Source organism: Protopterus annectens, chromosome 2.part1 (genome assembly GCF_019279795.1).
Source record: "Protopterus annectens isolate FY-2018-M chromosome 2.part1, PAN1.0, whole genome shotgun sequence".
Taxonomy (NCBI): domain Eukaryota; kingdom Metazoa; phylum Chordata; order Ceratodontiformes; family Protopteridae; genus Protopterus; species Protopterus annectens.
Window position 1 is genome coordinate 1,792,402,271 of NC_056729.1, and position 25,627 is coordinate 1,792,427,897.

The window sequence follows — 25,627 nt, forward strand, 5'->3', positions numbered from 1 at the left end:
AGGTGTAAATGTTCTTCCCAGTTGTCGTCTGATGTCTAGTACGAAATTGTGTAGGTGAGTGGATTAGTGGGCTTGATTCCCTTGAATAGCTTTAGTTTTTAATCGTGAAGTTTCAATTGCTGCATTATGTGGAATTAGGAACTTTTTCTTTGAGGAAGCTTTTAATGGTGGGACTTAAGAATTAGGAACTTTAGACCTTCAGAGTTTAAACAGGGTGGCGAGTGCCACCTCAGGATTTTGGCTTTGATGAGAGGAAATCATCCTTTAATATGCTGGGCAAGGGTAGGCAGAGGGCATCTTAATTAGGACTTAGAGAAATCTCAAAAAGTTCTGCATTATGGACTGTTTACAGGAGCTCTCAAGAGAAGCTCTAAGTTTAAACAAAGTCCCAATTAAACCGGTGCAGGAGGCAGAGATACAGGAGCATCGAATCCTCCTCTGTGGGATATCTCTCAACCTGTGTAATTTTCTGTTCGATAAAAAGTCTTCTTGTGGTCAGGAGAGGAATTTCCTCTTCTGAGTCCTTAAGTCTCTTGTCCGGAGGGCCTGTCCGCAGGGGATATAAGCCCTGATAAGCTTCAGCCATTTTCAGATCCTCTTCCTCAGGGGCGATGAGCCCGGAGCCTCTGAGCCTTGGTGAGGCTGGGATAGAGGGTCAGAAAGATTGTTTTGAGCATTGTAAATGTTCTGATAAAATGGGGGCTGGAAAGCCTAGGATAGGAAATGAAGATGCTTGGATCATTTCACTTTGGTGGGGGGTGCATGAAGGGGGCTGAAGGCAGGTTTTTGGGAAAGGACCAAGAGACAGCAGTGTGGCAGGACAGAGGGACCGCCGAGAGTGGCAGGGTAGTTTGGGAAAGGACCAAAAGAACACTGGCGTCTGATGGAGGGCGGCCCCAGAACTTGTTTTGGTTAGACCCGGTTGGCTGGGTGGACATAGAGACTGGTGGCGCTTTGCTAGCGATTCTTGGTATAGCGGTTCCGGATTTGGGAAAGGACTGGGTAATTAGCAGCTGTTTGAAAATGGTATTTGGGAGGTAGCCCGGCGTCGATAGTTGTTGTATGTACTGTCGCTTAGCCGAGGCAGCCCTTGTAAGCGGTTTGGGCAGGTATGTCGTAGGAGGTCAAATCCTTACGGAAACTTCCTAATGAAATACGCGTCACAACAAAGTCCATGTCGAACTATTTTCGACATCGATTATAACAAGTTGACATCCCAAAAGGCGACTGCCCTCCGAATTCTTTACGCTTTTCCAGGCAAGGTATGACCGGAGCACACCGAACTGCTACCGCCGGGCACCCTTCCGCGCAAAATTAGAAATGGAAACGTCGGCTGTGTCTTTGCTCTCTAGGGCTTCCCACAAGAATCAGAAGACTAGCCTTTCTGGCACCGACCGGGAATTACCTTGGAAAAGGCCCATGCCGGCTGAAAAATTCGGCCGTTGAATACGCATCATTGATGAACATCAATGGAATACAATGTGTAAACTACAACGTGTGGCTCTAAACTGGCATGACCTGGTGTCATTGTGGCATAGCGCCAACCCACTCTGTGTTGTCTGCTCCTACACTGCTGCTGGTGGCTATGCCTTAATAGGTCAGAAATCCTAAGTCAGCAACATCACTTTCTCGTTGTTCACTGTACAATCAGCCTACTGTACTAAACTGCAGGTTCTCAGCAGTGGGCAATGTTTCCGGCATAACTACACTGTCCCAGTATACCATCTGTATACCTCTAGGCTTCTTAGAGTAAACGTTTCTCTGAAATGTGGAACATTCTCACTACTACTTGATTGAGCAAAATGCATTGTCTTTAAACACTGATTTGTACTGTGGCCTTTTAAGACCATATCTGTACTGAACCCTACAGCAGTACACTTGATAAAAGTACCACAGAATTTTGATGCCTTATACTCAGAGTTTATGAATGTGACCCAACCCCACCGTTCACATCCACAGACAAGATAAGGGAATCAAACAATGCAAGACCAAGTGGAAAGGCGACATTAACAGAAAGGAAGTACATAAGAAACAAAAGATAATAACTGTAACAAAGAAAATCAGAACAATGGATATAGAAAAGGAAGAAAAGTTTAGATAAGATTTCTTCTCATCAGCTATCCACTTGTAAATAGCTATACTGGCTTAGATATGCTTCTAGGCAAAGCAGACTGTAGCCACTGCAGATACCAAAAACTCTTCATTCACACTCGCCTCATCTTCAGTAAACATTTAAGCACCAGTATGCTCCATGACTTCAGCAACAGTACAATTCTGAAAAACAAAAGCAAACCTAAGTTAACAGTAACCTGACCTCAAATTCAGCACAAATAGGAATAGCAGCATCACAAAGGCAAAAGGTTCCTGGAACAACTTCATCAACAAACCATAAAGTTCAGTTTTCAATTTTTAAATGCCACATATGCTCAGCTGTTCTGACAAAAGCAAAACAATTTCTTTATGGGTACTGTTGTCGTTGTATTGGTGCAGGGTTCCGTTTTAGTAAAGACATGCTCTCAAACGGGCCCAGTACATATCGGTGTCTAATGACAAAGTATTTTGCCCAGTCAAACCTATCCATCATTTGTGAGCCTTCAGTACTGTTTTTAAATGAGGATGACGACAAGGTAAGAACAAAGGTACCACCAATGTGCTTGCCAGTTTCACCAGATGCTGAATAAAGAAAGGTAGTGCCATAACGTGCAGCTGGTGCACCAGATTATATTTCTCTTTAAAGGCAGAATGAATAGGATTTCATACTACAACAGCTCAATGGTGAATCTAAGCACACAAAGCTAGAGCAGGGTGAATGACAGGTAGTGTTTAAAACACCACAAAAAAGCAGCACTGCTTGTACTGTTGGACTAATATCCAGGTTTAAAGAACATAAAAAGAAAAAAAAATGTGTGCTGGTAGTCCAAAAAGCAATCTACTAATATACAAAGTTTATGTACAATCTATTTGTTCAATGACTCAAACATCAGGAAAAAAAATTAAACTATTATCACAACCTTCCAAGTTTCACAGCTTGTATCTAGGCAAAAAAAGAAAAAACACACCTGATCAAACTTTTCTTCCATGAGATCACGGCAGTACCTGCTTTCCACCAATGTAGACTTAGCTGTTACTGGAGCACTTGCAAGCCCCAACATGCTATGCTGGGGGTTGTATCCCAGAAGCCCTAGTAAAGCATTTGACTGTTGTGGTTGTAAAGACTGGAAACTGGTGAATGGAGTGATGTGACGTGGTTTCACCCCAAAGCCCATCATATCTTTGCAGTACTTGTCATGCACCAGCTGCTGTTGAGTTATTTCTTCCATTTCTTCTCTCCAGCGCTGCAAAAAACAAATACAGATCAAAACAGATGAACACATTATCTATGACCACAACCGCCAACAAAACAAACCATTAGTCAATTAAGGAAAAGTCAACTCCCACAAAAGGAAGGCACGGCCTAAAAAGTGCGTGTGTGTGTCTCTGTGTGTGTGTGTGTGTGTGTGTGTGTGTGTGTGTGTGTGTGTGTGTGTGTGTGTGTGTGTGTGTGTGTGTGTGCTTCTACAGCAAAACACTCATCAAACCTTTCAGAGACCTTTAGCTGTAAAAGACCAGAAAATGTTTACAATTACAAAAAGCTTACTCCTGAAGTACCACTACTACATGGCAGAGCACCAATTTGTATAAAACAAGTTGGAAACAAATCATGCGCAAACTAGGCAAAGTAATAATTGCAGAAATGATAAATGGTGGCTTTTGATCTCTCTTCAACTTGTGCCTCAGCTGAAACATTTACACATACAACATAATCTATAACAAGCCAATGCCCCAGTCTCTCACACACACAGACAGACACACACACACACAGGCACAGACACAGACACGCACGCTCACACGTTCACAACCTCATCAGTACCTTTATTTTCAGAGCCAATATAATATACTTATTTGGAGGGGCTGACAAAGGTTAAAGTATTGCAGAATAAGGAGGATCTTACAGAAGAAGAAGAGGTGCAAATACAGAGTACCAAAGATAAAATAAGGGAGTATCTGGATAACATGAATGAGTTTAAGAAAGACTGCTGTTAAGCAACTGTTTTTTGATAACTCCAGAGCACAAAAACTTTTAGCACAACAACTTACGCAACATAAAGTGGAAAAGGTTGTATCTAAACTTAGGGAACCTATAACAAGAAAAATAACCAGAGATCTTGTACAAGTATTACAGATATTTTGGGCGTTTTATGAAAATTTGCATAAAGCAAAGAAATTTGGAAATTAAGTAAGAGCACAAATGGAAATGTTTATGGATGAAATAAGTAAAACAAGATTAGAGGTAAATGAGGCTCAACAATTAACAGTTAAGACAGGAGGAGAATAGATTAAAAATGGTGACATACAGTAAATCTGCATGAAAGTCTCCAGGAATAGATGTTATTCTTGTGGAAGTTTGGAAGCTGGGGTGGGGGCAGGGGATGTGATGAGGGTTAAAGATATTTTAAAAGGAGAGGAAGCACCAGCATCCTTTCAGATCCTGTTTATTTATTTATTTACTTTACATTTGTTAACCGAGAAAGTCCGACTGGATACAGGTCCATTTTCAGCAGAGGCCCGGGGAGAAAAGCTCCAAATGTAAAAAAAAACAAGTGTAAGTACAGTGTAATTATTACAGTGAGTTATCACAAAACTGAGATTTGTTTAACGATATGTACACACAGATACATGTTTTTCTCACATACACACAGCAGAGATTGGAAGCAAGCAGCTGAGAAAGAAATAGTTAAAGATTTCATCTGAAAAAGGAAAACACGTGTATTAAAGGTGGTTATTATACATGGTGTAGTGTTAACTTTAAATCTTTCCAGTAGGTGGGTGATTCACAGAATTTTAAACAGAGAATCAGAGTTTTATTCCTGTAATGAGGTTCTCATTTACGAATTATGTTTGAGTGGGGGTTAGTCAGGTTTTGTACAGGGACAAAGCCACTGCATTTTTATGTATTTCCTAAGGGATTTTTTGAATTGGGATAAGAAGGGGTCAGTGGTGAGTTCAGCAGGAAATAGGTTCCAGTTTTTACCAGCAGAGTTAGAGAATAGTGATTCGCCAGCTGAATTGCTGGTTTCAACAGTTTGCACTAGCAATTTTTTGGTAGAGCGAAGGGATTTAAGGTTACTGTAGGGGTTCATAGGTTCATACTAGGCTATCTGCCCTAGGGCATTTATAAGAATAGCCAGAGTGTGTTTGGCTTTCGCCACCCATTTTAAATGAATTTTGCTATGCCCTTTTTCGAAGTTAGTATACTGTGCCTCTGTCTAACAGTGACACAGAAGTGATACCCGGGGTAAACCTACGATCTCCCATCCACTCATCAAGATTCCTCTTTAAGAGAGTCAATGAGGGACTCTGCCTAACCTGGACTGGCATTTTATTCCAGAGTGAAGGGAGCCTCTGGGTTATGAATCTGTCCCTCCAGCATGTCCTATTTATTTCAGTGCTGAGGTTCAAGTCTCTCGAGCGCGTAGCTCGATGGGATTTGGATTTTCTGAGTTGCTGCATGTCCATTAATTCCGGGTTGGACATGGCTTTATATGTGAGGCACAGATCGCCTCTGAGCAGGTGGTATGCCACTGAGTAGAGCTGGAGTTTCTTTAACTGGGCAGCATATGGCATCTGTTTGAGCCCTTTGATCCTCTTGGTGAGGTAGTTTTGGGGTCTTTCCAGTTGCTGCAGGTGTCTGGTAAGGTACATCCCAAAAGGGGCATTGTACTCAATTATGGGCCTGATGAGGGATGAGTAAAGAGGCTCGATGCCCTCCCCTGATCTAGATGTGAATCCCTTCATGATTAGGTGGGCTATATAAAATGTTTTTCTAACCACTTTGGCCACGTGGTTTTCAAATGAGAGATTGCTATCAACTTGGGTCCTCAGGTCCCTAATTACTTCTTCCGTACTTAATGGATTACTAGCTATGTGGTAATTTGTGGACACTTTGTTTTTGCCAAAGGGGATGACTATACACTTTTTGGCGTTTAGCTTGAGGCCATGGCTCTGGCACCAGTTGTCTGTTTCTATGAGGCCCTTTTGTAGGATGCTTGTGTCAGCTGGAGAGTCGATTATGGCGCCTAGTTTGCAGTCATCTGCGAACTTGGTCAGCCACAGTCCTTCCGTGTTGGCCTGTACCTCCAAGAAATATATACCGAACAAGAGAGATCCCAGGACTGAGCCTTGTGGGACGCCACTTGTAACTGGTTTGGAGTCTGATATGGCTCCAGCAATTCTAACCATGTGGGTTCTGTCCTTGAGCCAGTTTGCAACCCATCTAGTGACATAGGGGTTTATATTTAAGCTGGTGAGCTGATCTATAATGCCCGAGTGGGGTATTGTATCGAAGGCTTTTGCGAGGTCCAGGTAGGTTGTGTGGACCACCTTCCCCTCGTCAATGGCCTTGGTGACTGTTTCAAAGAAATCAACCAGGTTTAAGAGGCAGGATCTGCCCTTAACAAAGCTGAACTGGGTAGGATCCAGTGTCTGTAGGTCCCCAATATCTTTATTTATGAGGTCCATGATGATCCTTTCCATAGCATTGCAGACCAAGCTAGTCAGGCTTATGGGGTGATAGTTTCCAGGATCCGTTGAGGCACCACCTTTGTGGAGAGGGACCACTGTTGCTGTACACCACTCTTTGGGTACATATCCTGTAGTAAGGCTGAGACTGAACAGTAGTTTTATGTTTGGGTTTAGCTCTTCTTGGAGTTCATGTAGGATGCAGCCCGGGACACCATCTGGTCCCATTGATGGTGTGTTTTTTGCTTTGGAGAGGGTGGCTCTTACCTGAGCATCTGAGATGTCAGGGGCAGCACTCTGCTGGGATAGATATTTGCCATTTTGGTGGGGGGGGGGGTTGCGTTGAACCTGTCAGCTAGGATGTTGGCAATGGTCTGTGGGTTCGGTGTATTTTTTGTCATTTTTTCAGTATGGGTGTACTGTCTGGTTGGTAGAGGATTTTGTGAACAACTATTAGTTGGTTATATTGCAGTTGATAGGGTAAGTTCAAGCCAGTCTGATTGAAGGTTAAGGCAGTGATGGGTTCTATAAGCTGATCCTGTGGCAAATCTGGCAATGTTATTGTAGCACCTAGTTAATTTACTGAGGTTTGATTTGCTTAGGTTTATGAAGATGGGTGAGGCATAAAGAAGGGTCAATAGCAGATGTGTAAGGGCAGTAACAGTTCTAGCAGATGGGGTTAGGAATGGTTTAATCCTGTATAAAGAGCCTAATTTTTTATTAACTGTTTTAATAGTTTTGTCTATGTGAGCATCAAACGTGAGGTTGTTGTCGATGATCACTCCCAGTAGTTTAGTACTAGGTTCTGGGGAAATTATGGTACCATTGTTAGATATTATGGTGAGAGGTGGTGAGGAGACCTTGCAAGTGGGAGAGAAGAGTAACAGTTTGGTTTTATTTGGGTTTAATAGTAGTTGGTGACCAGTGAGACAGTTCTCTACTTTGTTGAAAGTGATTTGGGACAAAGATTGTAAATCTGTGGGGGAGGTGGCAGAGCAGATTAGGGTCGAGTCATCTGCATACTGAATACAAGCTGCATCAGGGATGACTTTGTACAGGTCGTTAATGAATATGGAGAATAGGAGGGGACCTAATATAGATCCCATAGTACAGCTTGCTGTCTGTCACTCAGGTACGAATGAAACCAGGTAATTGCTGAGTTATCTATGGAGAGTGATGTTAATGTTTTTAGGAGTGGCTGGTGATTTACCATATCAAATGCCTTGGATAGGACAAGGAAGACGACTGAAGAGAGCTTGTTGTCATTATGGTTTTGATTTATTGTATGGGAGAAGGAGAGAAGGGCTGAGGTTGTACTATGACAAGGTCTAAATCTGTGCTGGGGGGGGGGCTAGGAGAGTGTTTTGATTCAGATAGGCAAGAAATTGCTTGTGGATACATTTTTCCATTATTTTAGCCAAGGGAGACAGAATGGCTATAGGCCTATAATTTGAAAGTTCGGTGGAATCTCTCCCTTTATGAAGAGGAATAATGGGAAAGATTTTCCAGATATGGGGGATATAGGCTTCGTGGATAGTTCTATTGATTAAAATTGATATGGGGTATGCTATTTCATTAGCGTCTTTTTGGAGATATTCTGCAGGTAGCAGGTCTGCTGAAAGGGTGGTGGGTTTCAGTTTTTTAAGTAGGGACTTAATAAAAGATGTTGGTACTGGATCAAGCTTAAAGGGGATCTTATCAGGTGTGGGGTTGGTGGTACTTGGGGTTTAGGGAGATAGCTTACTGGTTAGGGATTGCACAGTTTCTGCAAAGAAAGTGTTAAAGGTGTTAGCAACAATTTTAGGAGGTTGTTGGAGGGTAGTTAAGGGGTAGGAGTAGTTGATTGGCCTGGGTGGAGAAGTTTGTTTACACCTGACCAGAATTTTTGTGGTTGACTTTGGTGCTTTTGTTGCAGATTACAGTAGTAATTCTTTTTGCCTAGCATAATAGACTTCTTTGCATCATTTCTCAGCTGTTTATATATAAGGTGGTCTTTTGGGGACTCAGTGGTTCTCCAGGAGGTCCACGCTTTGTTTCTGCTAATAAGTTTTTGTCCTGTATCATTGGACAGCCATGGTGCTACTTTGTTATTGGTTCTGATAGTGCGTGGGGGAGCATGGTTATCCAGGATAGCAAGAAATGTAGAATTAAAGTATGAGACCGCTTCATCCAGTGGAAGTAGCCATAGGTTGGACCAGTCACGTGTGTTAAGTTCATTCTGAAATTTAGTCTGAATAAAGTTCTTACAACTTCTAATGGTTTTAAAGGAAGATCGTTAAAGGATGTCATTTCTTTTCCTGATTATATAGGTGAGGAAGTGATCACTAAAGTCCTCAGGTAGGGTGCCTGTTTTATATATCTGGGGTAGGTTGTTTATTAATATCCAGTCTAGGATACTTTCTTTTTCGTTAGGCTTATTGATTCTGGTTGGGGAAGATATCATCTGGGAGAAGCCATGCAAATTTATATGGGTGGAGGGGAAGTCTGAAGAGCAAGTATTCCATTCGATATTAACATCCCCGAGAATAATAGTTTCCGGGGGGGGGGGCAGTTAGCGGAGAGCCACTGGAGGATACCCTCCAAGGTATTTGTGTTGTCACCTGAGGGAATATAGATACATGCAATGTTTATAGATTTGCGTTTGAGTTGGACTTTTGTGATGAGTATTTCTGCATTGTTAGCAAACAAGGCATTTGGGGTACTAGTTTTGGATACTTCCAGAGTGGAGTTATACAAGATGGCTACCCCCTCCTTTCTTAAGACATGCGAACAAGTCTTAATATATTGTACCCTGGGGGTATAATCTCATTATCAATGGTAGTAGGTTTGAGCCAGGCCTCGGTAAGGCATGTAAGTAGTGAATTTTCTTGTTTATACTTCTAATGTTTAGGTGACACACTAGGAGTAAGTTGGGGGCAATATTTGAGTGTTGTAGGCTAGTATGGGTGTTATTTGTGGGGCTGATGGTAACAGGTGGGGTTGGACCTGGTTAGGGTGGATGTCAGCATACACTATGAGGTTAGGTAGTAATCTAATAGCAAGTTTCTGAAGTTTTAATAAGAGTTTGTGGTAGTATTTAGTTCTAGGATTAATATATGAAGCACGAATGGGATGTTGAGTTTTTGCATTAGAAGAGTTTGATGAGAGGCAGGGTAGTGGTTGGTTAGAATTATGTGGCTGATTAGTAGAACTGGTTTGGGTTCTAGGATAGTGGGTGCCAGGGAGGGGTTGGTATTCATAGGCTGTGAGAAGACAGAGAATTATAAGTGGGGGTATTAGGCAGTAAATAGGCTTTGAGTCTGAAGATTTATTAAAAGTATGTGGAGGCACTGTAGGGGTATTTGAGTAATGCTTGTTTAAAATAGAGTTGGGGTATTTATAATTAGCATATAGTGAGAGACTGGAGAGAGTTGGAGTAAACAGGGCTGGGTCCTGTGAGTGATTGGTTAATGCTGATTGATTCAGATGAGTGGGAGTGGCAAGGTGATAAGTGTAGGACACCTGGGGGTGGGAATTGGGGGCAGCATAGGGGAGCGGAGCGAGCCTACAGGGCGAATGGAGCAGGTAGAGCCAAAAGAAGAAGAAGATCGAAGAGAAGAATCAGTGGAGTGCTCAAGTCTGAAGGTAAGTGTGTTGAGACGTATAAGAAAGTAAGAGGCTTAAAAAATAAGTGGGATTATAGCAGAGTGATATAAGGAAATATTTCTATTGTTATACTGGGACCACAGTGTGAGAGAGAACAATAACTAAGAGAAAAATAAGAACTGTGTTCGATGAAGAAGAGGTAAAGGGATGTAGACACCCTAAAGCTAACAGTATAGAGCCACCTAGTGGGCAGGTGGGGCACTTGGATGCACTAACAGTATGGAGCCACCTAGAGGGCAGTGGGCAACTTGCATGCAAGCACACTACTGGAGATTCCTATGATGCAAGGCAGAAAAGCTAAGTCAAAAGATGGTGCCTTTCTACAACAGGCTTTTTGATACCTCTGTAATTAAGCAGGAGTGGGTGGGGGAGGTGTGCAGGTTCAAGGTGGGGGAAGGGATAGACGCAAAGTAATGCAAGTTTGAGAGTCAGAAAAACTGGACAAAGCCAGCTGCTAAAAAGAAAACAGGAAAACCAAGCTACATTAATTGCAGGTCAGTGTGGTGCAGTATTTACCTAATAACTACAAATGTTATACTACTAATATAGTACAGAGTGGTGAAAAGTACCACCACTTCTGCAGGGAAAAACAAAAGAAGTATGGGCTGCAGGTACATAGATAAACTTTTTCCAAGAGAAAGTAGTTTTAAGTAACTGACCTAGGAGTACTATACGAAGACAGAAATGGGGGGGGACCAGTAGTGTACAGTGAAAGGGGAAACCGTCTTCAATTTGGAGGACAGATCAAATACAACTGCTGAAATATTGTCTTTGCAAACACACTACTGGGGATTCCTATGAAGCAAGGCAGAAAAGCAAAGTCCAAAAAAAAAAATGTTTTTTTCCTGTTGTGGCTATAATACCTAAAAAAGGTAAAGACCCATCAAACCCAGCTTCATATAGGCCCATTTCAGTTTTAAACCAGGATTATAAAGTGTTTATGTCTATAAATAGCTTAAAGAATGACAAAAGTATTGCCAAAATTGATAGCTATGGATCACTTAGGTTTTGTGAAGAGCAGGCAAACATTTAACAACATTAACAGAACAATGATAATCCACAGGAAAGCACCGTGTAAGAAAATTTCTCTGTTGTTGGTGGGTCTTGATGCAAAGACAATATTTGTTTGACACAATAAGCTGGGACTTCACAAGTAGGGTAATGGAAGCATCTGTATTCCCTGATGGTTAATTAGCAACCTACATCAGGGACTGGATGCAAAAATTAGAGTGGGAGGGTTTTTTTCTGATGAATTGTGTCTGAACAGGGGATCCAGGCAGGGGAGGTTTGAGTCTCACAAGGGATAACTGACTAGGCTTAAAATGGTTTGCAAGGGCAGTTAGCTTAGTACTAATCTATGAACCTATTCTGGCTTCCAGATGCTGTAAGTATTGTTTACCTGTTACTTGGTTTATTTTATATACCCATTGGTAAAGAAAATAAGGGACGTAGAAATTCAAGGATATAATTGGCCCTTTCAGCGAATGTTACATCCACTTGTTATAAGGGACTCTATTGTCCGGCACACTGACGTCCCGCTCACCAGACTGAACAAGGAGAAGGTCACTGTAAGCTGCCTGTCGGGTGCCAGGATCCGCCACATAACACAAGCACTCAGGTCACTCCAAAGCAAGTACAAGTATGACTCCGTCATTGTCCATGCTGGTGTGAATGACCTGAGACGTACCTCCCTGGATTACATGAAAAGAGACATAGAGGAGCTCTCTGACCATGTAGCCCAGGCTGGTATGACCCTGACCTTGAGTAGCATCTTGCCCTCACCAAGAATGATGCCACAGTATAAAGACAAAATGATCAGTTTCAACAATTGGCTAAAGTATTGGTGTCATTCAAAGGGGATCCAGTGTCTGTCAGCCTGGGATGACATGCTTGACAAGCCATGTTGCTTCACTAGGGATGGCTTGCACCTGTCACCCTTAGGCTTTCGTATACTGGCCAAGGCTCTTGCCACCCCCATAGTGCCTTTTTTAGGCAAGGCTCAAAGGACAAACCCACCTCCATAGACAACCCAAGGATAAAAAAACTAAAGGTAATGCTACTCAATGCCAGAAGTCTAAACCTCAAGATGCACGCACTCGAGGCTCTCCTCAGTATGGAGAAAATCGATGTCTGTGCAGTAACATAAACCTGGTTCAAGGCTCCTGAGAGCACCCCAGCACTACCAGGTTATGACTCATACCATGCGTTTCGGACCGAAGCACAAAAGGAGGGGGAGTATCTATATTCATCAAAGATACCTACACCTCCAGGTTAGTGGCACTGCACGAAGCATCGGAAACCATCCATGTGCAACTAACAGCAGGCAAAACTGCCTTTCAGTTTGTAGCCTGCTACAGAACACACTCCCTATTACAGGAACCCCATTTGGCATTCCTGAAAACACTGGAGAATATGAAGGTCTCTCCAAACACTATGTTATTGGGTGACTTCAACTACCCAAACATTGACTGGGAAAACTACTCAAGCCCAAACACCCTCGCCCAACGGTTCCTTGAATTTATAAACTCTAATGCAATGGAACAACTGGTCACCACTCCCAGAAGAGGGAACAACATATTGGACCTGGTCATCACCAACATGGGGACTCTATGTTCCACACCAGAGGTAAACCCCTCATTGGTAAGATCAGACCATAAACAAATTTCCCTGGACATCCATATCCCGTCCCCACCCCCAGCCAAGGAAATCACCATAAAGAATTTCTCAAAAGCCAACTTTGCACTTCTCAAGACTGAGGTGGAATCCTTCAAAGCCCCTGGGCCAGAGGATAATACAGCCCAATCCGCAGAATCCTTTACAAATGCATTCTATGAGCACCTGCAGGAATGCATGGATCGTGCTATCCCAAATAAAACCAAGACTTACTCCTCCAAAAACAGGAGACCGGTCTGGTGGACCCTAGCCATAAATAAGCTATGCAACAGAAGGAGGAAGCTACTACATGACAGAGCAAAATCCCAAAAAGGGAAGGCATCTCTGATCAGTATTAGCAAGAAACTTCGATCCCTCATAAAATCATCAAAGGCCAGTTTCGAAAGAAAAATTGCCCTAGACACTAAAGATAATCACAAGGCCTTCTTTAGTTATGTCAGGAACATGGGCGGAAACTCCCAGATATGCTCTGAATTGTTGCATAACGGTACAAAATATACCGAACCTACAGACATAGCTACCATCCTGGCAGACAGATTCAGCGCAAACTTCTCCACCCCTTCCCTCCAAAGGAGCAAATGTGTATCCCAACTGAATGTAACCTCCCTGACATCACAGATGCAAAGGTGAAAGCTGCCCTCTCCAAAGCAAAAAACACAGCATCTATGGGACCGGACGGTGTCCCAGGCTGCGTCTTACACGAGCTCCAAGAAGAACTGAACCCTCACATTAAGTCACTGTTCAAATTTAGCCTTACTACAGGATATGTACCCAAAGAATGGCGTACTGCTACAGTGGTCCCACTCTACAAAGGTGGTGCCACAACGGACCCCAGAAACTATCTCCCCATTAGCCTGACTAGACTGGTCTGTAAAGCTATGGAGCGTATTATCATGGAACTCATAAACAAAGACATTGGGAGCTTCCAGACACTGGACCCTACCCAATTCGGCTTTGTTAAGGGCAGATCTTGCCTCTTAAACCTAGTTGATTTCTTTGAAACAGTTACCAAAGCCATAGATGAGGGCAAGGTAGTCCACACAGCCTACCTGGACCTCGCAAAAGCCTTTGACACAATACCCCACTCCAGCATCATAAATACGCTTACCAGCTTAAATATCAACCCCTATATCACAAGATGGGTTGCAAACTGGCTCAGAGATAGAACCCACATGGTCAGAATCGCAGGTGCCATGTCCGAATCCAAACCAGTTACAAGTGGCGTCCCACAGGGCTCAGTTCTGGGACCTCTCTTGTTCGGTATATACTTCTCTGAGGTTCAGGCTAACACGGGGGGGGGGGATTATGGCTGACAAAGTTCGCAGATGACTGCAAACTGGGGGCCATAATCGAATCTCCAGCTGACACAAGCATCCTCCAAAAGGGTCTCACAGAGATGGATGCTTGGTGCCAGAGCCATGGCCTCAAGCTAAATGCTAAAAAGTGCATAGTCATCCCCTTTGGGAAAAACAAGGTGCCCACAAATTACCACATAGGTGGTAATCCATTAATCTGGAAGAAGTAATTAGAGATTTGGGGACCAACGTAGATAGTAATCTCTCCTTTGATAATCACGTTGCCAAAGTGGTTAGAAAGACCTTCTATATAGCCCACCTTATCACAAAAGGGTTCGCATCTAGATCAAGAGATGTCATTGTGCCCCTCTACTCTTCACTCGCCAGGCCCATAATTGAATACAATGCCCCTTTTGGGATGTACCTTACCCGACACCTGCAGCAACTGGAGAGACCCCAAAAGTACATCACCAAGAGGATCATGGGCTACAAACAGATGTCCTATGCAGCTCGACTAAAGAAACTCCAGCTCTACTCAGTTGCTTACCGCCTACTCAGAGGCGATCTATGCCTGACATACAAAGCCATGTCAAACCCAGAATTAATGGACATGCTCCACCACCTCAAAAAATCCAAGTCCCTTAGAGCTACACGCTCCAGGGACCTAAACCTCAGCACAAAAATAAATAGGACATGCTGGAGGGACAGATTCATTTCCCAAAGGCTCCCCTCACTCTGGAATAGAATCCCAATTCATGTTAGACATAGCCCCTCGCTCACCCTCTTCAAGCAAAATCTTGACGCGTGGATGGGAAATCGCAAATTCACTCCTGGGATCTCTTCTGTGTCCCTGCTAGACAGAGGCACAGTAAACTAATCTTAAAAGGGTACCTTCTGTGACCTACTTTACAGAGGCACAGTAGGCTAATCTAATAGGGAGGCGGAAGCCAAATACACTCTGGCTAGGCTTATAAATGCCTTAGGGCAGATAGCCTAGTATCTACCTATGAATAAAGAAAAGCTGAAGTTACTTGCGGGCGATATTATTTCGTAATTTCTGGTTTTATCAGGTGTATCATACAGTTGTGGAACATTTTTGAGACAGTTTTAAGTCTTTCCAGGATATAAAATTAATGAAAATAAAGTCTGTATCTGTAAACTATGTATCCATACATTAATTCATTTAGCAATACCCCTCACTTATGGGGACAAGACAAAATTAAGTATTTAGGAGTATGAATTAAAAAGGATTCTGTTATGGCAGCTAAGGATATGTGGGAAGAGACTAAATAAAAGATCATATAAAAACTGAACAACTGGAATCTCTTACATATGGATATGGATAGCAAGATACAAGCAGTAGAAATGCTTTTAGTCCCTATAGTTTTATATACAGGTTGGGAATGAAGCTTTGGAAGCTTGCCGGCTGTTATATCCTTGGCAGGATATAACCGATATAGCTAATGCTACCGCATCAGTGATCAATATGATGAACACCCTCCATTACTATTGATTTATATTTTGATTTAAATTCTCTAGTTTTTGGTAGCCAATATCATTAAACCTAGTAAGGCCTACTGTGTCAGCCAATATCATTAAACCTAGTAAGGCCTTACTGTGTCTAAACTACTCAAATCCTATATCCCAGCTCAAAGAATTATTTCCTCTTGTTACTATCATTTTTTCACTCGAGATGTCTGTCAACTTACTCCACAGGGAATGTTTTATAATCTGTTAACTTGTTACATTCCCCAAATTCCACCCATGGCCGGCCTTAGGCATAGGCGAACTAGGCGACCTAGGGCGCCGTACAGGCCAGCCTTGTAAAGGGCGCGTTATGCATTTATTTACTTTTTTTTTAAGTTTGCGCTCTTCTTGGCGCTGAAACCAGAGGGCGGAGGGTGGGGGAGGTGAGGCTAGCACCCTCCCACTTACAGCTGTAGGTTAGCCAGGAGGCTAAAAAAAAACGTTTAGTTTGCAGTGCAAGAATCTTCTCCTTTAAAGCGAAACTTGCGTGCTTCACAACGCAAACGTCATACAAATGCATTCTGCAGTTCCGCGCGGAATTTAAGTCAGCAGTTCAAAAGAAGAGTTGTCTGTGTCTCGAGTCCGCGTGTGGCCGTTTGGGTTATAAAGAAGGTAAGTGTATGTGTGTGTGTGCGTTTATGTGTAATTTAAACTGTTTATTTCTGTATGAGAAAGAATGTGTGTGGGTATGTATGTATGTGTATGGAATTTAAATTCGTTGTTCTGTTTGTATGAGATATAAAGTGTGTGTATGTTACTGTGTGAGAGTAGGTGTGTGTGTATGGAATTTAAACTAGCCGTTCGGAGTCTTTGTTGCTGTGCAAGAGAGTAGGTGTGTGTGTGTTGCTTTGTGAGAGAGTCGCTGTATGTGTGTGCTGCTGTGGCAGAATAGAGAAGGTAGGTGTGTGCATAATTTAAACTAGTAGTTTCTCTCATTTCTGTATGAGAGACTAAAGTGCGTGTGTTTTGTATGAGAGCAGAATTGGAGTGTGTAGAATTTAAAGTAGTTGTTAGTTAATGTATGAAAGAGAAGGTAGATGTGTGCATAATTGTGTGTGTGTGTGTGTGTGTGTGTGTGTGTGTGTGTGTGTGTGTGTGTGTTTGTAGTGAACTGGCTTCTAATCCAGTCCAGGACTGGTTCTCTTTTTCATCTGTAGCTTGCCTGAATTTGTTCTGGCTCCTTGTGACCTTAAATTGGATAAATCGGATCTCAGATAATGAATGACTGTTGTTTTTATATTGTTATCTGCTTAGGAGCCATTGCACAAACCTGATTTCAGAAGTGGCACAAAATATTCTGTAACCTATTTTAAACACTTATTTCCTTCTACAATAGTAAGCATTTTCATTCAAATCCCCACAGTGAAATGCTATATTTGCATACCACAATTCCTGCCACAAACAACTGTCTGACCCCTACAGGCTGTTTGTATGCAAATCACTGTTATTTAAAAGAAAAACTCCTTCAATGCAGTCTCTCCAAAATATCTATACTTGGTTTTATATCCTCTTGAATATACTGCAACAAATTCCAGTTTCAACATATATTTAACAAGCTGCCATTTCCTGGTTTTTATTTCATCTTATACAAAAAAAAAAAAAAACACATACTGTTTATGTAACATCTCTCTAGAAGTTATCTGCTCAATTATTCAAATCATATTAGGGGAGATACTTGGACCCATACTTAATTACAAGCTGGTGCTAAAGTTAAGAATTCTTAAGGTTTCACTTTGGAAAAGACACTATATCTCCATCTTGGAAAACTAGAAAATCCATTTATTTAAAATTCTGTTTGGAAATGAGTGAGACTGCTTCTACAGCTTTGGGGGCAAAGAGGGGGATCTATTTGCCTAGATGTCAAGAGGTGCCCTTGATGGGGGATCTATTTGTCTAGATGACAAGAGTGCCTTTGATGGGAACTGCAATAAGAACACTGACATTCACTAAACTAAACTCTACTGTATTTCACATGAAAATGAAGTCTTATAGTTCCCTATATTTAGCTTTAGTACACAACATCCATATACAACTGCACTACATTTTACTGTAACAAGCATGCATATTACTAGAATGTGACCCATTTTTAATGAAAGATTTGCAATGGTATACACATATATTTTGTTTTTCAGATATAAAATTCTCCCTTGTCACCATGTAACCTGCTATCACATGCTATTATTACTTGTCATCTTTCAGGTAGCAAAGTTTGTAATTCTCCATCACAAAGAATTAATGGGACCTTTGAAACAACATTGTGTTTTCCATGTGGAAAATAATGAACCATTATATATGGTAGGCATGAGAAACCACTCATGAAAGGTGGTCAAATACTGGCAAATGAATGTCTTATTTTTATGAAGGAAGAGTCTTCCATAAATACATATTGTCCTCTAAGAGTTTACTGTTGTGCCAGGAAAGGGGGAAGCTAGTCTGTTTCTCATAATTTGTGGTTTTCTGGCAAATCAGGGAGGACTGAAGTCACTAAATAGCACTGCAAGCAAAACTATCCCTATTTTTTTGGCCATTGTATCCACATTATTTTAGGCTCTGTCCAGATTTTTTGTACTAAGAGGTTGAGAGGTATACATACCTCTCAACTGTCCAGATTTTTGTGTTATATTTTTGGCCTATTCCTCATAAAAGTTATGGTTTTCTGGCAAATCACTGAAGACCGAAATAACTAAATGCCAAACATTTGAGTTTCAACCCTCATTTCTTTCAGGAAAATGCATGCTAAGACAAATGCTGTTATTCTAGCAACTTTCTAAGTCTATAAGAACAATATTTATAATCTGTCCCTGTTTGGGTGGCCTTAGACCCCCCCCCCGATATTTTAGGCTTCGTTCAGATTTCTTGTGCTTAGAGGTTGAGAGGTATGGAGGCATGGTATGTAATGTCCTAGTTGCCGATTTATTTGTTGAATTTTAAGAGGGGATAGGGGTTTTGCATTCCTTAGTGTGCCATCCTTTGTTTAAGATGCCTAGTTACTATGAATTTGTATGTTTCTACCATTTCTTCTTTAATGCAACATAGGCAATTAATTCTTCAAGGGCAGCAGGCACTGAATTTGTAGATGGAACAGTGAAATGTAAAGTTGTTTTTATGGTTAAAATGTTCTGAAATTTTATCAAATTATTGTAATATAGGCAATTAATTTTTCAAGGGCAGCAGGCACTGAATTTGTAGATAACATTGATATGTAAAGTTGTTTGCCAGTAGCAACCTCTTCATTAGTTACAGATTTCTTTAATGTGGAATTCAGAGGATGTTACTTCTGCAGAGATTGTGCGTGTGCAGTAATATTGGTGGATTGTAATGACAGAAGTCTTGAGTGGCCTTTTATTGTTGAAATTTTTTGAAATGGGTAGTGTTTGGTTCATAAATCTTGTCTCATTTCTTATTAAAAGAATGTTTAAAACTACAAATTTAAAACATATTCTGCAAGTGGTGCTGTATCATACAAGGAATATAATTCAATACAATCAGGAAAGTGAATTAAAGAATAAATACATGTATGCATGTCCCTAAAAAATGTGTGCAAGGAGTCTGTTTTGAAAACAGCCCAAAGGTAAACTTAATTCTCCATCAACCAGATGCATTTCTATGAATGTGGGTTTTCAATTTCTATGAATGTGGGTTTTCATGCTGTTTCAATGAATGTGAGTTTTGCCATTTCAATGAATGAGAGTTTCAAGGGCAGACAAGTTTACTGCTCATGCTAAGTCTGTTTTCATTGTGAGACTGTATTGTTTGTTTAGCAAGTGGCTATCTGTGTTTGTGCTATTTTGTTTCAATATCTGTAATCATTGTAGAAGCAAATAATAGAACATATGCATGGTAACTGGTGAGATAACCAAATAATGGAACACTGGAATGGCTGAGGAGGAGGCTGCTGCTGGAGGTTGCTGCAGGAGGGGCTGCTCTGGGGTGGTGGTCTAGTACTCTTCCTAGAACCCTATTTGACCATGATCTGGCTCTTTTATTTCAAGTAGAAAATACATATGCAAAAGTAGCTGCAGTATAACTACATTACAAGGTATCTTTTTTTTCCTATGCATTTAAATAATTTAAGGAAATGACTGGAGTGGCTTTATTGGGGAATGACCCAGTGGGCGTGGCTCAAATAGGGGTGTGGGTGGAGCTTAAGGGGCACCTGAGCACTACTTCGCCTAGGGCGCCATTTCGGCTAAGGCCGGCCCAGATTCCACCTTTCTCTGTCCCATCATATTTCCAACATTTTCAGTCTACCTGATGTAAAATCATCTGAAGTCTACTTGGGGAATAAAATAAAAAATAAGGAAAGACTTTCATGCAAAAGTCCTAAAGCTTCTGGACTTCTTTGCAAACTTGGGCGTCCTGTAGATACCTGCCCAATGTTACTTTGTAAACGGTCATTCTAGTCTCTTCCCATTCTTTTCTAACCATCTATGGTTGATTCTTACAGTTGTCATGCAATACTTTACATCTCCTACTAATTATTTAGGAGTTATATACTTACCGTAACTTAGCATTTGTGTTGTCCATTTTCATTCTTTCTCACTGACGGGTCTCAGATCCCACTCGGCTGCTTTTCTAAGACTTTGGATCCTATTCTTGAGATCCTCCCTCTTCCCATAATGCACTACAGTATCCCTAACTCCTCAGATCGAGTTTGGTGCCAACTGTCTACTGATGTTTAGAGACAGGACAGAAAAAGAAATATTAAGGTTCAAACTGGGAACATGACAATTCCTGTATCATTCCATATCCTTCTAAGAATGGCAAAGCTGGGGGGTGGCTGGAAGGGAAGGTGAGGAAGAATGAAAATGGACAACACAGATGTCAAGTTATGGTAAGTACACAACTCCTAAATTTGATATTGTCCTTTTCATTCTTCCTCACTGATGGATCGCAGTCTCCGGCTACGTAACTCTTGGAAGGTCCTCAAGGAAGGATATGCCGGAGCACTTTCAAAAGAAAGGAAGCCCTCTTTCTGCAGACATTGCCAAACTTGTAAAATGTCACAAAGATACGAATCTTAGGCCAAAAGAATACAACACCAATAAGCTCGATAGAAGCTTTGGGAAAAAGGTAGATGCGGTAAGTCTGAACCTAGTAGAATGTCTGAACGATGACAAAGCAATTCCAAATAATTTGGAAATAAAACAATGAAAAGGGATGCTGGACTGTACCAAAGTATTTTAACTGGAATTGGAGAAATTATGCAGTGAGCAAGAAGATATGGAGGAGATACTCGAGCTTCACCTGGGGAGATCCAGATTAAACTCCTGAATCACTGGAGGATGTTTCAAATGAAACCAGAAGGGGGGAGCCCTGCCAGATGCTGCCAGTAAGGGGCAATGAGATAACTGAGGTCCTCAGAGTCCCAGCTTTGTGTGGATACACTGTATTCAAAGATAGATGAGGGGTAGGGATACAGGAGACCTTGAAAGCCTAGCAGCATTAGAAGGCTCGCTCTTGTGTCTGGATAAGTAATATTTGGTCTCTGAAGGGGGAACCATTTGGCTGGCTCCTCTTTCACTTAATATGCGCTCCCAACAAAGCTGAGTAGCATCTCAGAATATAGAAGAAAGAGGACAGAAAGGGAAAAGCTTGCTCAAAACAATATCCTGTGAATGGGTCTACCAGCAAAAACAACATTTGCAAAATTGGGTGTGTCTATAGAAGACAGAGGATGGTAAAGAATAGACCAAGATACCGTCCAAATCATTAAAAGCTTCACTTGACCAAATATAGCTAGAAGAGCTAAAGAAAAAGGGAAAACTGATGTAAAGAAAATAGGTTAACAAGCTGTTTCGTTGAAAATAAATGCAAAACTATGAGATCCTACACCTGGGTCATCAAGGTGAGAATGAACCTGAATCGTAGCACTAAACTGCATCGCTATTAAAATTCTGGATTCTGTAGGAATCTGTTTTCAATTGACTATGTTTTTTGTAATGACTAGGGATTGGGAGGGAATGCTACAAAAAAAAAAAAAAAAAAAAAAAAATTTTAATAAAAAACTGGTTTGTAGTATGTACCTTCTGGAGTACATTCACCTGATCTTGAGCGTACAGAGCAGGATGGACTGAAATGTAGGGCATCCAGAACTTCGATTCCTTGCATATCAATGGAAATTTGTTAGAGTTAGGATTGGACTGTATTCCTTTTTTTTGTACCAGTTTTAGGGTCCGTTAACTGCAGGCTCTTTCTGAATAGATAAAAATCGGGAAACCTCTTAGTTGATAGTGGAGGTAGAATGGAAAAAGGGGAGGTGAAGAAACCTTTTATATTTGGCACCTCAAGCATTGTCTGAAAATATTTTTGCTGGTGTCAGGATGGGAGAAACAGGACCCCCAAACTCTCTTGAAAGGTGGATAGCATAATGGTCTGTTTCACTGACAGATCCCATTAAAGAGTGAATAGTTAGAACCCTGGTGTTGCGAACCCCCTCTGCCTCTGTGGGGGTGCTAACAGCTGAAGAAGACTTTTGTTGCCCCTAGAAGAAGCATTCCAGCAGGGATCCTGAGGAACCTCCAAAGGGTGTAGCAATGCATTCCCACCACGCTTGTGTTTCTTGAAAATAGATACATCAAGGGAGGAAGAAAGAGTTGATTTCAGTAGTAGCCTGGGTCGTGCCTTCCTGTATGAAAGCTGCAGGAGAGCAGATCCTTCACTGATGCTTGAACAAAGCAGATCCATCAAAGGGAATACTAAACAATGACACCTTAAGGAGTTACTCAGTAACAGTGTCATGTACAGCTTTTAGTAATCTGATAATTTAGTCAGTGTTGGAAATGGACAACTGAGAGGCCGGTAGAGGAGGGACCCTCCCTGAGGGCCTCCAGAGAGTTGGATACAGGCATGATTTAGTAAAAAATAGAAAAAAAAAGTAACCCCCCCCCCTTTTTTTTTGGGAGATACAGAGTTTGAGAGGCTATAGAAGTTGCACCTCATAGCCCTCTAAGGTCTATAGATGTGTGCTGGGGGTGGGAAACCTCAGCGCATTTCCGAAGTGAACTTGTGCTATCCAAATTTGTCCATTTCTTTGGGATGACTGGAGGATGGATAGAGGGACGTTGAAAAATCGGCTCCTGCTTAATGACATCCATCACTCTCTTTGCATTCAACAGAACGTTGGCTCTCCATAGGGGGTCAAAGGAAGGAGACACTGAAGTAAAAAGTTAGGGGAATCGTTCAGTAGTCCTTGAGAGATCCCATGGAGGAGTCGGAATGCCTACTACTAGCAACTGTACTCCTAGAGGGAAAATTTTCTTCAGAAAGCAATTATAATGGAGAAAGTGATGGGTAGGATCTGAACAGGATCTTACCAGGATAAGGAAAGTCTTTACCACTAAAAATCAGAAAGGGGTGTTGGACTAGGGAACAAAGATCTCTCTCTCCACCAAGCAGACGTCTGTAGGAAGGAGGACTAGGTTCGATCACAAACCTTAGTGACAGGAAGAAAAACAGACCCTGTAGGGGCAGAATGGATTCAGGGATACCGGGTCCAAACCAAAAACCACATGGTTCGAGTCCCCTGACTCCACTAAATCTCAGGGAACCGGAACTGGAAGGAACCAGTACAGCCAACAAGATCTCTACGGAAAGTAAATAGCACACCTTTCCACCCCTTAGAGCAAAAAACTTCTGGTGAAAGCACAAGAGAATGGGGGGAGGGGGTCAAAGACCCAAAGATATGGACCATACTTCTTAACCTCAAAGCACAGAAAATCTGGAAAAAGCCTGACATATGGGGGGACAACAGCCCAAAATAGGGACATATTTTAAATATTTCTCTTATAAACTTAGAAAGGAGCTAGAACAACAGGATATGTGCTGGAAAGTGATTTCTGAAGTATATGAAGTCTGAGGCTCAAATGCACGTCATTATTTATTGACTTTAATGCTTATATCATCCCAATGATTTGGCAAAACAAAAAACAATTTTTATGAGGAAAAGAGCAAAATAAGAGGCAAAAATCAGGGCATTCTGTGAAAATCTAGATAGCCAACAGGCTTTGCAAGTAATCGGATACAGAGGTACAAATAAACAAGTTCTGTGCATTTTTGATTTTTTGAGGTTTCTGTGTTCTACAGCTAGGAACTGTAATAGTGTGCATTACTATAATTGCCTGTTTACAGTTAAAAGCATTCTCTAGAGTCTGCTTGCTCCATGATCTGTTTAAAACTTTCATTTAGTGGCTACAGCTAGGAACTGTAATAGTGTGCATTACTATAATTGCATTTTCAAGGATCAGCTCTGAGCCCTTTCTTATTTGCAGTAGTGATGGACAGGTTGACAGATGAGATCAGACAGGAGGCCCCGTGGACTATGTTTGCAGATGACATTGTGATATGTAGTGAGAGTAGGGACCAGGTTGAGGAGACCCTGGAGAGGGGGAGATATGCTTTAGAGAGGAGAGGAATGAAGGTCAGCAGGGCTAAAACAGAATATATGTGTGTAAATGAGAGGGAGGGTAGAGGAATGGTGAGGATGCAGGGAGTAGAGTTGGTAAAGGTGGATGAGTTTAAGTACTTGGGATCAACAGTTCAGAGTAATGGTGAGTGTGGAAGAGAGGTGAAAAAGAGAGTAGAGGCAGGGTGGAATGGGTGGAGAAGAGTGTCAGGAGTGATTTGTGACAGACGGGTACCAGTAGGAGTGAAAGGAAAGGTCTACAAGAGGGTAGTGAGACCAGCTATGTTATATGGGTTGGAGACAGTGGCACTGACGAAAAGGCAGGAGTCAGAGCTGGATGTGGCAGAGTTAAAGATGTTAAGATTTGTACTGGGTGTGACTAGGATGGACAGGAATCAGTATATTAGAGGGTCAGCTCGGGTTGGACAGTTTGGAGACAAAGCAAGAGAGGCGAGACTGCATTGGTTTGGACATGTGCTGAGGAGGGATGCTGGGTATATTGGGAAAAGGATGCTAAGGATGGAGCTGCCAGGTAAGAGGAAAAGAGGAAGGCCGAAGTTAAGGTTTATGGATGTGGTGAGAGAGGACATGCAGGCGGTTGGTGTGAAAGAGCATGATGCAGAGGACAGGAAGAAATGGAAATAGAAGATCCGCTGTGGCGACCCCTAATGGGAACAGCCGAAAGGTGATTATGACTAAATTGTAAACTGCTTTTTCATACTGAGGACTTGTATTTTCTCTTTGTGGGTGTTCTTTCTATGCTTTTAAAGTGAGGTTTCTGTGTTCTGCTCAGGTGGCATAATCTTGATAGAGGTCTGTTGTCTACGCTGGTAGTTTTGTTTGAGTTTCCTGTATTTCTGGCAGCCATTTTCTAACTATTGTCTTCATTATTATTGAGAGTAACAAGGCCTCCTGACCTTCTGTAGTACGAGTGATTGGGTAATAGCAGGGGCTGAGTAGTAATCTGATCTTCCGACTCCTCCATTCTTACTGCTATATAAACCCTGTGTCTTATAAAGGTTCTGCTTGTATTGCCAGGCTCTGGATTGCATTGCATAAGTGGAAATTCCTTAAGATTCCAAGAGCAGAATAAGTTATTTCTTACACTTATTTCACTGAACTGCACTTCTGAAACACTTATAATTGTGTTATACAGTTGATCTACATTTTGCACTGTTATAAAGCTTTTTTATTGTTTCACTGCATTTATGTACTGTTTTATACTGTTTTAACTGTATTTTTCATTGCTAGATACTGTTTCATTACTCTAATTGCATGTTTACTGAATTACTTAACCGTAAACTGCTTTTTCATACTGAGAGTTGTATTCTCTGTTTGCGAGTGCTCTATCCGAGCTTTTCTGTGCATTTTTGATTTTTTGAGGTTTCTGTGTTCTACACCTATGAACTGCAATTTCCCCGCCCAGCCTCCCTAGTGTTGGGTGTTTTTATACTTGGTGGATTTGCAGTTGCCAGCCCATAATGTATATATGATCTGTGACACTCCTCACAGTCTAGTGCCATTA

The 25,627-nt window shown here is 41.7% G+C and overlaps 1 protein-coding gene across 2 annotated transcripts in view; it reads right to left on the minus strand.

Moving 5' to 3' along the window:
- MTOR (mechanistic target of rapamycin kinase) overlaps positions 1-25,627 on the minus strand; it is a 4,577,509-nt gene that overhangs the window by 4,226,842 nt on the left and 325,040 nt on the right. For both annotated transcript variants that reach the window (XM_044063218.1, XM_044063219.1), the window contains exon 7: positions 3,060-3,335. In XM_044063218.1, coding sequence (XP_043919153.1) covers positions 3,060-3,335 — 276 coding nt within the window. The remainder of the gene's footprint in view (positions 1-3,059; positions 3,336-25,627) is intronic.